This window comes from Phascolarctos cinereus, unplaced genomic scaffold (genome assembly GCF_003287225.1).
Source record: "Phascolarctos cinereus isolate Bilbo 61053 unplaced genomic scaffold, phaCin_HiC Scaffold_3;HRSCAF=262, whole genome shotgun sequence".
Taxonomy (NCBI): domain Eukaryota; kingdom Metazoa; phylum Chordata; class Mammalia; order Diprotodontia; family Phascolarctidae; genus Phascolarctos; species Phascolarctos cinereus.
The window spans coordinates 25,356,833-25,372,473 of record NW_027555736.1 but is presented as its reverse complement, the minus strand read 5'-3'; the positions used below and the strand labels follow the sequence as shown (position 1 = coordinate 25,372,473).

Below are 15,641 nucleotides of genomic sequence, written 5' to 3'. Positions count from 1 at the left end.
AAAATTAAGGGGTGAAAGAGGATTATACTGGGAGAAGGAGAAAGACAGAGGTGGTATGGGGTAAATTATCTCACATGAAACAGACAAGAAAAGGCTTTTACAGTGGAGGGGAAATGGGGGAAGGTGAGAGGGAATGAGTGAATCTTACTTTCACAGGATTTGGTTCAAGGAGGGAATAACATACATTATTGGGTATGGAAATCTATCTTACCTTACAGGAAAATAAGGGAGAAAGAGGACAAGAGAGCAGGGGGATGATAGAGGGGAGGGAAGATTGGGGGAAGGGATAATCAGAAGCAAACACTTCTGAGGAGGGACAGGGTCAAAAAAGAGAATAGAATAAATGGGGAGTTGGATAGGATGAAGGGAAATGGGATAGGATGAAGGGAAATACAGTTTTTCACAACATGACTACTATGGAAATGTTTTGCATGACAATGTTTTACATATGTGTAACCTGTATCGAGTTGCTTGCCTTTTCAATGAGTGTGGGTGGGGAGGGAGGAAGTGTGAAAATTTGTAACCCAAAATTTTAAAAACATATGTTAAAAAAAATTGTTTTAATTGTTTTCACATCCAGAAAGAGAGAGAGAGAGAGAGAGAGAGAGAGAGAGAGAGAGAGAGAGAGAGAGAGCTTCCTGATGTGACATTAAAGATTTCAAATCAACTTGACAAAAAAAAAGAGAGAAAGCCTCTTTTCCAAGAGCTGAGTACAGCTGGGAAAGAGGGTAGAGCCTGGAATCAGAGGACCTGTTTCTAATTCTCCTTCTGATGCCTGATTCTAAACAAGTCACTCCACTCCTGTGTGCCTGTTTCCTCCTCTGAAAAATGAAGGGGGTTGGTGGAGATTTCGTTTGAGATCCCGCCTTCCAACTCCGTGGTCCTATGATCCTAGCTGGAGGAGATGAGACATACATAAAAATAGCTAGTAGGCCCAGCAACTGATAACGTAGGCCCAGAGCGGACTCTGATTGGATGAGCGCACAACAGCCGTCGCGTCATTAACACTGAGAAAAAACAAGAGAGAAAAAGAGGGAGGTGGCCACAGGAGGAAGCTTTCTCGCTGGAAGCCATAGCTTGCCAACAGTGAGGAGAATTCTGTTTCCCCCCTAGGCAAACAGAGAATTTAAGCTATGTCCCTGCCCAGGCAAGGGTATGACCTGGGGTCTGCTGCGTCCTCCCTGACACCATGCTGCCTTCTTCTATCCCGACAGGGTTTGGCCCCGAGCTGGACACAAGGCAGACACTCAACAAATACTTATTGCTCTAAAATGAATTGAGATGGGGGAGAGAAAAGAGGAGAAAAGGAGGGATTGAGAAAGGGAGGAAGAGAGATGGAGAGAAATTTATTAGGAAAGAGAAGAGGAAGGAATAATTTCAGGCATCCATCTAACAGTTAGTCCTCACACAGAAGAAGGTATAACAAAGAACTAGAATAGCAGTAAGGCAAGGCCAAGATTAAAAAGAAAAATCACTTTATAGATTCTCTCCAGTCAAGCAGTGAGATTCCATAATTTAATAAGAAATGCCATGACTTTCTATTCAAATATCAATGTGGAGATCATTCTATAAACAATCATTTATTAAGTGTCTACTACATACCCAGGCACCATGTTAGCTGGTGCTGGGATAGGAAGACAAAAAACAATCTTTAATCTCAAGAAGTTTAAGTTCTAGGGATGTACTCCACAGTAGCAAATGTTAAATTATTTGGATTATCTCCTGTTTGCTTATTCTTATTAACAATTCTCCTCTGTTAACATGAATAATCAAGAGGTAAGAAACAGCATAGCTTAATGGTCAGAAAGCTGGCATCAGGATATGGAAGACCTGGGTTCAAATGCTACCTCAGCCTCATACTGTCGTGTCACCCTGAGCAACAAGCCCCTTAATTTCTCAGCTCCCCAGTCAGCCTCTAAGACAATCTGTTGTTGAAGGGGTGTTAATCTTCATGAGTTGAGTTTCTTTGCCAGGATTTTGCTACACCAATGAAATCAAAGCTCTGTTTAAGAAAAAAGGATGAAAAGATTGACCTGTGCATGTAGTAAGCACTTAATAAATGCTTGGTGACTGGCTCCACTCTAAAATTAGTCTGTTTCAAAGGACTATAAAAAACTTGTTATGAATTTTGAAATTCTCAAGTCAATGAACACCATTGATGTTTTCCTGCTCCTCTCCCTCCATGTTCCTAGAGGATTTTTTTCAGCGTCCTGAGAATTTATGGGTAGATAATTGGATTCCTCTCATAACCACAGGTTTTGATACATTCAGTAAGTTGTACTTACCTGAACATTCATTTAAGAACATGGTCAAGATGCAGGCAAATCTTGAAAAAATGAGAAAAGCAGAGGTGGTTTTCCGTCTCCCTGCCCTAGGAGAAAAAGCACACAAGGTCAGACGTGGCAGATGGCACACTTCACATGGCGGCTTGCCTTCATTTCCCCGAATAAATAACACCAGTGAATTCTTGGCCGAGCCTGGAGTATTTGGCTGAGCCAAGGAAAGCCATCCATCAAGCTAAGGCTCCTACTGCGTACCACCTGGGCAAGATGCAAATAACTTATAGACTGTCAGAGGATTACAATCTCACCCCAAAAGAATTGGAGTAGATGCCCACAGCAAATTGGCCAGGGCTTCAACCCCTCAAGTCTCTTGATAAAATGTGATATCTGCTTCTCAGGCAAATGAAAGCATCTCCTACCAAGCTTAAAATGTTGTTATCCAGGGTCAAAAAGAAGGTGTGGTGCCTTGGTGAGCTAGATTCAGAGCAGGAGGATCAGAGTGCAAAGTGGCCTCTAGTCCTTATCACCTGTGTGACTTTGGCCAAATCAATTAACTATTCTAAGCCCTCCTTCTCCTCATCTGTAACATCCTTAACTTGTTTCCCATTTCTGGACCTCAGTTTCTTCATCTGTAACAGTCTTGACACTGCCCATTTCTAGATTTCAATTTCCTCTTCATCAAATCATGAAATTGAATTAAATTATCTTTGGGATCCCTTCTAGTTCTTAATCCTATGAGAAGTTTTAAAAGACAATGGGGAGTAGTGGAAAGAGTCTGGAATCTAGAATCTTCTAGGACCTGTAAAGGGCTGGGGGAAAGGCGGGTGCGGTGCACAGCATGTAGAACAGTTTCAGTACAAAGACCCCAAGTTTGGGGGTTGGAGGAACTTGGTTTTACCCTTAGCCTTTCCACTTCTGTCCTGTTTGCCCTTAAATCACATAACTCCTCCTTCCTTTGTTTGTAAAGGAAAGGAGTTGGGCTAGAAGAAGAAAGGGACAGCCCAAATTCATGATAAAGGAGACAATCTTTTCAAAGACCAGAATGCTTTCACCAAATCCCAATCAGATCTCATTGAGACTTTGGTCTGGAAACAATGTTTCTTACCCCTCATTTCACCCTGGACAGCTTAAATGCTGTCAATGGAAGGTGTGGTCAATTTCCAAGAAGCTTAATTTCACTAATTCCCAGAATTAACAAATACTCCATGAGCCTGACACATTCCAGAAGAGTCAGGAAAGGGTATTCTGCCAAGAGTTTCTCTTGTATGAAAGAAAAAATATAGTGTGAAAAGCATTTATACTCTTTTTTCCTATTTGATAATAGAAAGGTAAAACTAACTGATAATGAGCAAAGAACCTGGCAAATGCTTTATCTCTAATGCCCATAATTATTATTAAATCTTACTTTATACAGTGCTCCCCTTCATAAACTCTACAGTTTGGAGGAATTCAACTTTTCATTCTTCCTCACACACTATACTCCATCTCCCACCTCAATGCCTTTGCCCTTTCAGTCCCCATGCCTGGAATGCACCCCCTCCTCACCTCAGAATTCCTGTTCTACCTGATGCCTCTAAGAAGTCCTCCAGCTACCAGTGCTTTCCAGTCCCCTCACCTCCCCATTGTCCTCTATCTATTTGTATGTATTTATCTGTGTATACATTGTTTCCCCACGAAGAATGGGGAAGTCTCAGGGCCCAACTGTGAGGATAGGCTTTCATTTTTTTTTCTTTGTATCCCTAGTTCCTAGCACAGAACCTAGAACACATGTGGAGTTGTGAAATGATCTAACCATTTTGGAGAGCAATTTGGAACTATGCCCAAAGGACTATAAAAATGTACATACCCTTTGACCCAGCAATAGCACTTCTGGGGCTGTATCCCAAAGAGATCATACAAATAGGAAAAGGACTCACATGTACAAAAATATTTATAACAACTCCTTTTGTGGTGACAAAGAATTGGAAATCAATTGGGGAATGGCTGAACAAGTTGTGGTATATGAATGTAATGGAATACTATTGTGCTATAAGAAATGATGAACAGGCAGACTTCAGAAAAAACCTAGAAAGACTTGTATGGTCTGGTGCTGAGTGAAGGGAGCAGAACCAGGAGAACATTGTAACATGTTGTGAGATGACTAATATTGATAGACTTAACCCTTCTCAGCAATACAAGGATCTAAGACATCTCCAAAGGTCTCATGATGGAAAATGCTATCCACATCCAAAGAAAGAGCCATGGAGTTTGAATTCAGATTGAAGCATATACTATTTGCTATATTTTTCTTCTGTTGTGTTTTGTTTCCTCTTTCTGGTGGTTCCTCCTATTAGTTCTAATTCTTCCTTACAACATCACTAATGTGAAAATATGTTTAATAGGAATGTATACGTATAGCCTATAACAGATTGTGCACCATCTTGAGGAGGGAGGTAGGGAAGGAGGGGGAGAAAAATTTTAAACTCAAAAACTTATGGAAGTGATTGTTAATAATTCAAAATTAATTAAAGTATCAAAAAAACCCTTAGAACACAGGAGGTGCTTAATAAACATTTATGGGGGGGGGCAGCTAGGTGGTGCAGTGGATAGAGGACCAGCCCTGGATTCAGCAGGACCTGAGTTCAAATCCGGCCTCAGACCCTGGGCAAGTCACTTACCCCCATTGCCTAGCCAAACAAAAGAAAACAAAAATAAATAAATAAATAAATGCTTATTGACTGACTGATACTTAATAAAGAATTCAAAGATCTACAAAGCCCATCCCATTCAAGCCTCACAACCACACTGTGAGTACTACAATTACTATGATGTTTTACAGATGAGGAAACTGAGCCTGAGAGTCAAAGGTCCCACAGCTAAAAAATGCCTAGATGATGTTAACAGCTATGCAGGAAGTAAGAATTAGAAAGCCTATATTAGATTCTGCGCTCTGACAGCTGGACCTTGGCAAAATCACTTGAAAGAGTACTGAATTTGGAGTGGAGGCCCTGAGTTTAAATCTGTGTTCTTTGTCACTCATTACCTATGAGACCTGGGACAAGTCACTCAATCTGTGTGTCATCTCTAAAATGTAGAGATTAGATTAGATGGTGTCTAAGGTCCCTTCAGCCTCCAAATCTGGGTTCCTGGAGGCTTTACGTAAATCTAGTGAGAGAATATTGCCAATCACATCCCAGCTTCATTTAAGCACTTACTGCCATTAAGAACTTGTCAGTTCTAAGTTTAGCATATAAAAAGGTTTGCAAATGACTCACCTTCTAAGTGGGCTAACTCTTTGAAAGTCTTGCAGTCCCATATATGCACAAACAAGTTCATAATATTCCCTTGTTTGGTCAAAATTAAGATAATTTACTCTCTGTTGACATGTCTTACATGAAGACTTCCCTGATTCCTCTGTTACTGAACTCTCAGCCTTCTCAAAATCCTTGGCTTTCTTACCTGTGGATGTGGCAATTTCCCCCCTCTTAGAATGGGAGCTCCTATAGGGCAGAGTGTCTCACTTTGTCTTGGTATTCCGGTGCCTGGCACACTTCCCTGCACGTAGTAGGTACCTAATCTATGTTTTTTGAGATGAACTGATTTATCATTTCTTGTGAACTGGGAATGGGTTACTTTGGAATAGAAAAATGCTCTGAGTTTAGAGAAGCTCAGATTTCAGACAATCATTTTTATAAAGCTATGAGAGAAAATCAGCCATGCAAAATAATACATACCAGGGCTTCTCAATGAAGTATATGCACAGAGGGCATGCTGGGACTTCCACCAGACCATACAAAGCTATATTCAGGTACAGATTTCCTTTGAGCTCACCAGCATTCAAAGTAAGGCCATAGTATACCAGGCTACACACATACCTGAAAATATCCATTAAGGTTAATATCAATTTAGTATTGATCATATGCTCCCCATATTGAATCTAAACTATATTCTCTTTTTTGTCACTATATTACCCTGCTGCTTCACACTGGGCTCTCCAGTCCACTAAGCCCTCTAGATCTTTTTCAGATCAATGGCTATTTTTAGCCACACCTCCTCTACCTTGCAGTTGTGAAATTGGCTTTTTGTATCCTAGGATAAGACCTTACATCTGTCCTGATTAAATGTTATCTTAGCAAAGTCAGCCCCACATTCTAGCCTGCTGAGGTCTTTTTGAATCCTGACGCCATCATCTAATGTCTTAGCCACCCCTCACAACTTTTAGACATCTGAAAACTTGGTGAGTGTGCTATGAATGCCTTCATAAATGCCTTCATCCCAGTCATGACAAAAACACTAGACAGAGGGGCAGCTAGTTGGCCCAATAGATAGAGCTCTGGCCTTGGAGTCAGGAGGACCTGAGTTCAAATCTGGATTCAGGCACCTGAAACTTACTGGCTGTGTGACCCTGGGAAGTCACTTAACCCCGATTGCCTCATCAAAAAACACCAAAAACCACCAGACCAAAGGTAAGTCACTGCAGCTCCCCTTCCAAGCCAACACTGAGCTACTTTTTGGCCAAAGTCATTCAGCAAATTCCATGTTCATCAAATTATGCCATCTTCTAGTCCACACTGATCCATCTTTTCCTCAAGCCTAGCATGAACCTAGCATGAAAGACTTTGTCAAACACTTTTATTAATTCTACATCTGATCTCCTGAGTTAGTAACACTATCGAAAAAGGAAACAAAGTTGGTCTGGCACGAAGTTTTCTTGATGAAGCCATGCTCATTCTTTGCGATTGCCGCTTCCATTTCTTGATTAATGTTCCCCAACTGTGCCTTTAACAATATACTCTAGAATTTTCCCAGGAAGAGAAGTCAAGCTCCCTGGCCTGTTGTCTGCAGATTCTAATTTCTTCCCTTTGTTGAAAATCAGGGCCATTACTCAAGACCTCTCCTCTTCCCTAAGATCTTCCAAAGACCATTGACATTTTCTCAACAACTACATCTTCCAGTTCTGTTGGTACCCAAGGATGCAGCTCATCCGGGGCAGGTGGCTTGTGTTTGTTACATAGCAGGTATTTAATAAATGTTGCTTAGTTGCTTGACTGATCAAAGGCAGGTAAGTGCTTCCTTGTCATTGCTTTACTTATCTTGGGTAGGAACTCTCACGAGCCATTTTGGTGCTAGTCTTTCCAGGTCAAAGTTCTTTGCACTTGGCAGAGAAGACGGAAGGAAAATTAGAGCTGATCACCTCTCTCCTCAATTACCATCATCCCCTCCATCCTAAGCAACAAGAGTTGTTTTCTCTTGGATCTTCTTCTTTTCCCCAATATAGCTTTTTTTTTTAACCCTTGGTTTTTATCCTTGGATTTTCTTGCCAACCTAAGCTCATTCCAACCATTAGTACTCCTGGCCCTTTTCTTACAGACAGGGCAAGCAAGTGGGACAGTGGAGAGTGTGATGGACTTAGAATTAGGAAGATCTGAATTCAAATCCTGCCTCAGATACTTATTAACCACATGACCCTGGGTAAGTCACTTAACCTCTCTCAGTCTGTTTCCACATCTGTAAAGTGTGACTTCATTAAAGTAGGAACGATGGTAGCACCTGCCTCACATGGTTATTATGAGGATTAAATGAGATAACATTTGTAAAATATTGTACAAACCTTAAAGTACTGTACAAATGCTAGCTATTATCATTACTATGCCATAGCATACTTAACCTCTGGGAAACTCAGGTCCATTTCTGTAAAAGGGGAATAATAAATAATAATAATAATAACAACAACAACATACTATCTACCTCAAAGGGTTTTATTGAAGAAAGTTCTTTGGAAACTCTCAAATGCTGTAAGAATATGAGTTGTCGGGGCAGCTAGGTGGCACGAGAGATAGAGCTCTGGCCTTGGAGTCAGGAGGACCTGAGTTCAAACCCAGCCTTAGACACTTGACATGTACTAGCTGTCTGACCCTGGGCAAGTCACTTAACCCTGATTGCCTCACCAAAAAAGAAAAAAAGTGGTCATCATCTTTCTCCTTCCCTCTAATCTAGCCTGATTTCCCCCAGTATCCAAAAAACTGTGATGCTTGAGCATTCCAGGCGCTGAAAGGAACAGAGAGAAAGAGGAAGGACAGTGATAAGTCCTTAGAATGAATTAAAAGCACAAAGAAATAGAACAGTAATGCCCTACTTATCCAGTGCTCACCTTTCAGCCTCTCAAAGCATGACTGAAAAACATGGGGGAAGCAAAGAAGTCCCTAAGATACCCAAATGCATACTGCAAAATACAAGGAACGCAGTGTATGACAAAAGACTCTGGATTAGGAATAAAATGACTCAGCTTCAAATCCTAATCCTCCCAATTGCTTACCCATGTGACTTTGGGCAATTCCTTTCATCCCTCCCTCCAACCCAAGCCTCAGTTTCCTCATCTGCAAAATAAGAGAGTAGACTAGACGATTTCTAAGGTCTCGTGCAGCTCAAAATTCTATAATAAGTCCATATATTGTACTTTGAGAAAACCTCACTCAGAGCCTCTTCTGACTCTTATTTTAAGTACAAATCTAATAGTTTCTCATTCTATAGGATTTTCAAAGGAGAGTTCAGGAGGGTGCTGCTGGAGGCTGGAACTTTGAAAACTGTGAGAAATGATAGCTAGGAGTAAAGGAAAAAGCATAAAAAAGCAAAAACTAACTCAAAAGGCACAGCCATCTTAGATTATCTAGTTGGAGGGTAAATATTCCTACATAATTCAATAGGTCTTGAGGAAATCATTGAATTACAGGACTGAGGAATGATTGAATGAATAAACATTTATAAAATCCTTACTATGTGCCAAGCACTGTCCTAAACACGGGGAATGTGAATTTTTAACATGAGACAGTCCCTGCTCTGAAGGAGCTCATATTCTAAAGGAAGAAACAACATATATAGAAGAGCGCAGGTATAGTATAGATGGCAAGGCCCAGGACCCCTTAAGAAGAAGGAAGATGGCAAGGCTCAGGGGTCTTTAGGGTAGACCAGCAGGTCAGACAGTAGTGCCTAAGGTTGTGGAGGACATATCACTGGCACAGCAGACAGAAGACCCGAGTTCAAATCTCCCCTCAAACACTAGCTGTGTGGGCCCAGGCAAGTCACTTGACTCTATTTGCCTCAGTTTGCTCAACTGTAAGTTGAAGACAATAGCAACACCCACTTTGCAGGGTTGTTTCAAGGATCAAATTAGATGATATTTGTGAAAAGTGCTTAGCACAGTGCCTAGCATAGAATAGACACTATACAGATACTTATTCCCTTCCTTATGCCCATATCAGTAGGCAAATGGCCTTAGAATGTAATAGCAGGTCAGATGAGAAGCTGAGACTGCAAGAGTAAGTGATTTGCTCCTGGTCACACAGGTAGTAAGGATCTAAGTCAAGACTCAGTACCAGCTCTGCTCTCTTGACTCTTACCCCAAAACTCTTTCTCCTACACCACACTAACAGCTCAGAATCCTCATTATAAACATCAGTCTGCCTCATCAAGGCAGCTGGGTGGGCTGCCTATGGGCATGCCCTTCCCCCTTGTCTTCCCTTCCTTTGTATCCCTACTGCCCTATTTTCTAGATGGAATCCAGGCAATTAGGTGGGAAGAACAACATGGTAACTCACCATTGCGAGGAGCCAGGAGTCCCCAAAAAGAGTTTATACCAGAAAAACAAGGCATCATTGCATTTTCCAGATAGGGATAATCTACTTACACACACACACACACACACACACACACACACACACACACACACACACTGACTCTCACCCCAGACAAATCTTGTCCCTCTAGCCATAGAAATTATTCAGAACTAGTCTGTTTATACTTTCAAAATCACTGAATCACTAAGACAGCATCATTGAAGGGCAGGGAGAGAGAAGATGGGTCTCACCAAAGAGACGCAATGACAACTTGGGGCGAGGAGGAGACGTTGTTCTTAAAAGCTGACTAGTGAAGACCCCAAGTGGGAAGAGTTGTTATTTCTATTAGTAGCTATTTATTCTCAAGATTATCCACAAATCTAAGAATATACATGAACATTACTTTAAATCTTCATAGGCTTAGGCTAAGGAACGGATTTGAAATGAGCTGAAATTGATCCTAAGAAAAGCTGAACAGGATAAATTGTTTCCTTCAACTTTTTGAAACTTTTCATTCATAGAGTCAAATTTTTACAGTCTCCTTTTTATGCCCAATGAAGGGGCAGCTAGGCGGCATCATAGTGCATAGAACACCTGGAGTCAGGAAGACCTGAGTTCAAATCTGGCCTCAGATACTTACTAGTTGTATGACCCTGGGCAAGTCACTTAACCCTATTTGCCTGTTTCCTCATCTGCAAAATGAACTGGAGAAGGAAATAGCAAATCACTCTAGAATCTTTGCCAAGAAAACCCCAAACAGAGTCACAGAGTTGGATACAACTGAAAAATAACAACAACAGATAACAATGCAAATCTAAATAGTTTTAAAATAAAAAGAATCACAGCTGGTAAGGAACTTCCTAAGACTCTCCATCAGGCTAGATATCATGAAGAGGAAATCGTAGCATGGGATGGAGAGGACTTCATGCACCAGATGAGGGACTTAGCCAGGTATCTTGGGGTGTTCTCTCTCTTTCCTTCTCCTCCCTCTCTCTCTTTTCCCCTACCCGTGCCAAAAAGCAGAATAGTTAGTATCATCTCAACTTCCCTTCATTAGGGTTCTGTGTTTACTTCCATAATAACTTTTCCCATCTGCCATATCCATTCATTCATTCAATACCACATGGTTTGTGCAGAGCATTGTGGTAGGCCCTACAGGAATTTACAATGTAATAGAATCCTTATTGATAAAGAACAATGATTTGGAATTTGTATAACTGAGGGCCAGTTAGGACCTGAGTTCAAATCTGGACTCAGATACTTACTAACTGTATGACCCTGGACAAGTCACTTAACCCTGATTGCCTCAAAAAAATAAAATAATAATTTCTACAACTGTGTTGAGTTCCAAGGGATCACAGTCTTCAGAAATAAAATGGAGTTTTTTACATTTTACAGAAAAGGAAACTGAAGTTGATGGAAAAGACATGATTTGCCCAAGATCACATAGATAGTAAATGGTGGAGGTGGGATTTAAAGATAGGTCCTTTGACTCCCAATCCAGGATTCCATTTGCTTCCTCCCCATTGATCCTAATGGGCAGTATTTATATTTCACAAGCTGAATATGAGGGAAACATTCTCAAGAAATTTTTTCAGCATTAGCACTTTTAATCCAGGAACAAAATCTGGCTTAAGCCCACGGGCTATTACTCTGCATAATTCAAGAAACTACTTGTTGAAGGAAGGAAGGAAGGAAGGAAGGAAGGAAGGAAGGAAGGAAGGAAATATTCACTTGGTAGCTACTACGTCAAGGGGACTGTACAACTTCCAACAAGAGAAGCCATCAAAGGCCTGTTTTAATGAACCCACTAATTGTTATTTCCCACTGCCCTGGCTTTAGTTATAACACTGTGCTTTGTACATAGTAGGCACTTCGTGAATTTTTTTAACTTCAATTCAACAAGAATTAATTAACTTCTTAACTATATATAAGAAGACCCTACGTAAGGTGCCTGCGAGACAATGACAAAAATGAAATAGGCCCTGCCTTCAAGGAGCTTACATTCTATAGAGGTGGAAGTAGAGGGGGAAGGTGGGATAAGGGACAATAATATATAGACAGAAAAGCAGGCACAACCTCTAACCAAAGTAATTTCAAGGATATAATGCTAATAATTATGAGGACCTGGGAAAATTTAGCACCTTACATGTACCTCTGAGTTGGGAGGGACCTCAGAGGCTGTGACCCCTTCCACGATAATAATATTAATAATAATAATAAAAACAGCTAGCATTATGTAGCACTTCCTGGTATACAAAGCTCTTTATAAATATTATCTCATTTGATCACCACAATAACCTTGAGAGGTAAGTGATATTATCCCCATTTTGACAAATGAGAAAACTGAGGCAGACCAAAGTTACATGACTTTGTCCAGGCTTATATAACTGTGTGTCTGAGGCTTGATTTGACCTCAAATATTCCTGACTCCAGTTCCAGAACTCTATCTAGAACTCTATCCAGCTGCCTCTAGACATCTAATCTCTGCTTGAAAGATTTACAGTGAGAATCCAGTGGAATTGAGACTAATGTCATCAGTAGATGATTATTTTGTATACAGCAGTACTTTTAATCATGTTCTTCCATCTTGTCCCAAGGGAAGTCATGTGCGCAGTAAATAATTAGTGTTTATGAGTTAGCACTTAGCTCAGTGCCTGACACATAGTAGGCCCTTAGTAAGCCCTTACTGACCGAGTCAAAGGAATAGCATTAAGTTAAGTCGGCCCCAGCATAATTTGGGTTTTCCAGTTCTCAGCTTGGATATCTATTTGCTCTGTGACCTAGGGCAAGTCATTTCACTTGTATGTACCTCAGTGTCTCCACCTGTAAAAAATGGGCCTAATGGTCTTTTTTATTTTTTTACCATGGTGATTTTTCTAAAGCACAAGTCTGACCACATAACTCTTCTGTTTCATGAGCTCCACTGGCTCCCTATTACCTCCAGAATTCAAGAAAAAGTCCTCTTTGGCACTGAAAGCCCTTCACAACCTGGCCCTTGCTATCTTTCCAGTCTCCTTATATTTCACTCCCTCTGCACAAACTATAGGTCCAACTCCAATGGGGTCCTTGCTGTTGTCTATCTCCCTCTCCAATTCCACGCCTTTGCCCTGGCTGTGCCCCAGGTCAGAAACATTCACCCTTATCACCTCTGCCTCCTCATTTCCCTGGATTCTTTCAAGCCTTAGCTCAAAGTCCACCTGCTGCAGGAGGCCTTTCCCAGTTCCCCAGATACTAAGGACTTCTCTTTTCAGATCATCTCCAATCAACTTGGTACTTATTTGTTACGTACCTGGTTATTTAGATGTTCTATATTCCATTAGACTGTGATATAAGCTCACAACGGAGGAGCTGTGGTTTTTTGTTTTGTTTTGTTTTTTTCAGCCAGAGACAAGGTTTATTAGAACATCTGTCATATTGGGTAGACTTAAGGAATCTAAGCATTTGTATCACTAATGCTAGTGGATCAGATCTTAAGAATTTGAACCTTTGGCTAGACTCTTAAAGAATCTGAGCATCTTAATGGAGACGAGATGGACCTTATATACAGAAAGACTGTAGGAGGATCTAGGAAGGATCTTGATGGGAGTGACTGAGAGGTTGAGAATGGGGTCTAGATAGGGTCAAGGGTAGGAAGTGGCCAGGGGCAATTAGGAGGTAACAGAACAGAATTGGGAGATTGGGTTTAGCCACAATGAAAGGCCAATTGATAGGATTATAGCCTCAGGTGAACACCAGAGATTTGGCCAGGTGGAAAAGTCCAGGGCTTTTCCTTTTTGGGGTCCAGATCCCCAAAGACATGATCTTTTCCTTTTAAGGGTTCATATCCCATCCCCATCATTCCCCCCTCAAACAAATGGGACCCAAATTCTTTTGGTGTAAGGGGCGAAGGTCTCGTCTTCTGAAACTGCTTCCTGCTGGCAAGGGGCACAGAGCTATCCTTGCCTCAAGGGGGTCCCAAAGAGGAGGTTGACTGGCACCCAGCACAGGCTGCATCCAGGAGATGATGTGTGGGGACATTGGCTGGTACCCACTGTTTGCTACCAACTGTAGGTGAATGGCCTGTAGTCTGGAAGACACACATCTGACAGAAAAGACTGCAGGGCCCAGATGTGGGGAGAAGTAAAAGTGTAAGAGCCCCATTGAAATCATTTACCTTTGACCTGCAGGATTATCTGATCTTGTTACTTTTTCTAAAGTTTAAGTAACACTTTTGTCCGTAGAAGTTTTCCCATCCCTAGGTTCAATAGTTACATAAATGAATACTGAAGACTAACTGTCACTTCAATTATCACTGAAATTTTCCTCCCTAAACCAAACTCAAAGATGTTTCTGACTTAATTTAGTTATAACACTGTGCTTTGTACATAGTAGGCACTTAACCCTGTTATTAATTTCAGTTATTTGGGGGTATTGAATGACTACATATTCAGGTCAAAACAGCAAGATCTCACACACTTGCATTGATCTTTTACTGACCACTTGCTCTGATTATAGAAATTTGCTCTAAAAAGATAAAGCAGGCACTAGATTTAGGGCCCAAATATGACAGGATAAAACATCCTGAGCTCTGTTTAGATTCAGATAATTCAGTTTTCTGACCATGCAGTATCAAATCCACCTCACAGCCAGACTTGGGAATAGCCAGGTGGGTAACATTCTTTTTCAAAGGAACATAATGGGGAAACTGAGCCAGGAGGATCCCATCTAAGACTGGGGCTAACATTGTCCTCTCAGCTTTTCCTGATGCCTACTTCCTACCAGTATCAGATTCTCTCTGAGTAGCCTATGGCATTTCTCTCAGATGGTGGATTATTGACTACTGAGTATTGATGGATTATTATGATCCACCAGACAACTCAAAATAAAATCCATGAGCTTTTACCTCAAACAGCAAATTTCACTAATCACAGCTTAGGGAAAACTTTTCCAGGATTTACATCTCAAATTTAAATTCGTCTTGGTGTAAAAAGCCAGTCATTAAGAGATTATTTCTATATACCTGCAAATTCTCAGCAAGTCAAAACCCAGACAAGCTTTTTGGCAAGTTTACACATTAAAACAATAACTAACAATAGGTAGATTGTTTTAGCTGTAACCAAATTATGAAAAGTTGCTTGACATAACTGATACAAGAAGTTCACCAGTTTGAAACTTGAAACAAACCCATTAGCAATCAGGTGACTTCAGTTTTGCTAAATGCACTTCCAAATTACTTTACACAGAGAATCAACATCTCATTATTAACAGTTAAAACTAAAACTTTAAAAGAGCGTGCTTACCCCAGTTTGGAGGCTAGCTTCTTCACCTTGAGGAGGATGTGCTGAACCTGGGTAATGCTTCCTAAGCAAAGGTTGCCCCAGGGCCCAAGGCCATTGCCAGTGGGGCCCATGCGGTAGAGGGTGAATTCAGAGTGGAAAGGGGGGAAGGGTGAAACTCTCTTCTCCCATGAGAGGGATTAACAGATACCCTCTTGAATCAAGGGAAGGGAGTAGGAGAAGGGAGTGACCAGGGTTGTAAGGAGGTGTTTCAAAATTCCTTAATAATCACAAAACCTCCAGAATCTGCTAACATGTTTTTAGCTATTCTAACTTTTTCCTGTGACCTCTATGAAAAATTCAGGGGTGTAAAGTGAAGGGAGCAAGTAAGCCTCAGGGAACCAAAAAGCACCTTCAGTTTCCCCAGTTCCCTGACACTGAGAGAATGGACAGAATTGGGCATACACTTCTGGATAGGGCATCCATCCTTGTCCTCTATGCTATGGAAG

At 41.1% G+C, this 15,641-nt stretch overlaps 1 protein-coding gene across 1 annotated transcript in view; it reads right to left on the bottom strand.

The window, feature by feature from the left end:
• Nucleotides 1-15,641, bottom strand: part of LOC110216433 (solute carrier family 22 member 15-like) — a 132,207-nt gene that overhangs the window by 64,731 nt on the left and 51,835 nt on the right. The window contains exons 7-8 of the mRNA XM_078151590.1: nucleotides 5,996-6,136; nucleotides 2,286-2,371 (exon numbers count right to left, since the gene is read on the bottom strand). Of these exons, the coding sequence (XP_078007716.1) occupies nucleotides 2,286-2,371; nucleotides 5,996-6,136 (227 nt within the window). The remainder of the gene's footprint in view (nucleotides 1-2,285; nucleotides 2,372-5,995; nucleotides 6,137-15,641) is intronic.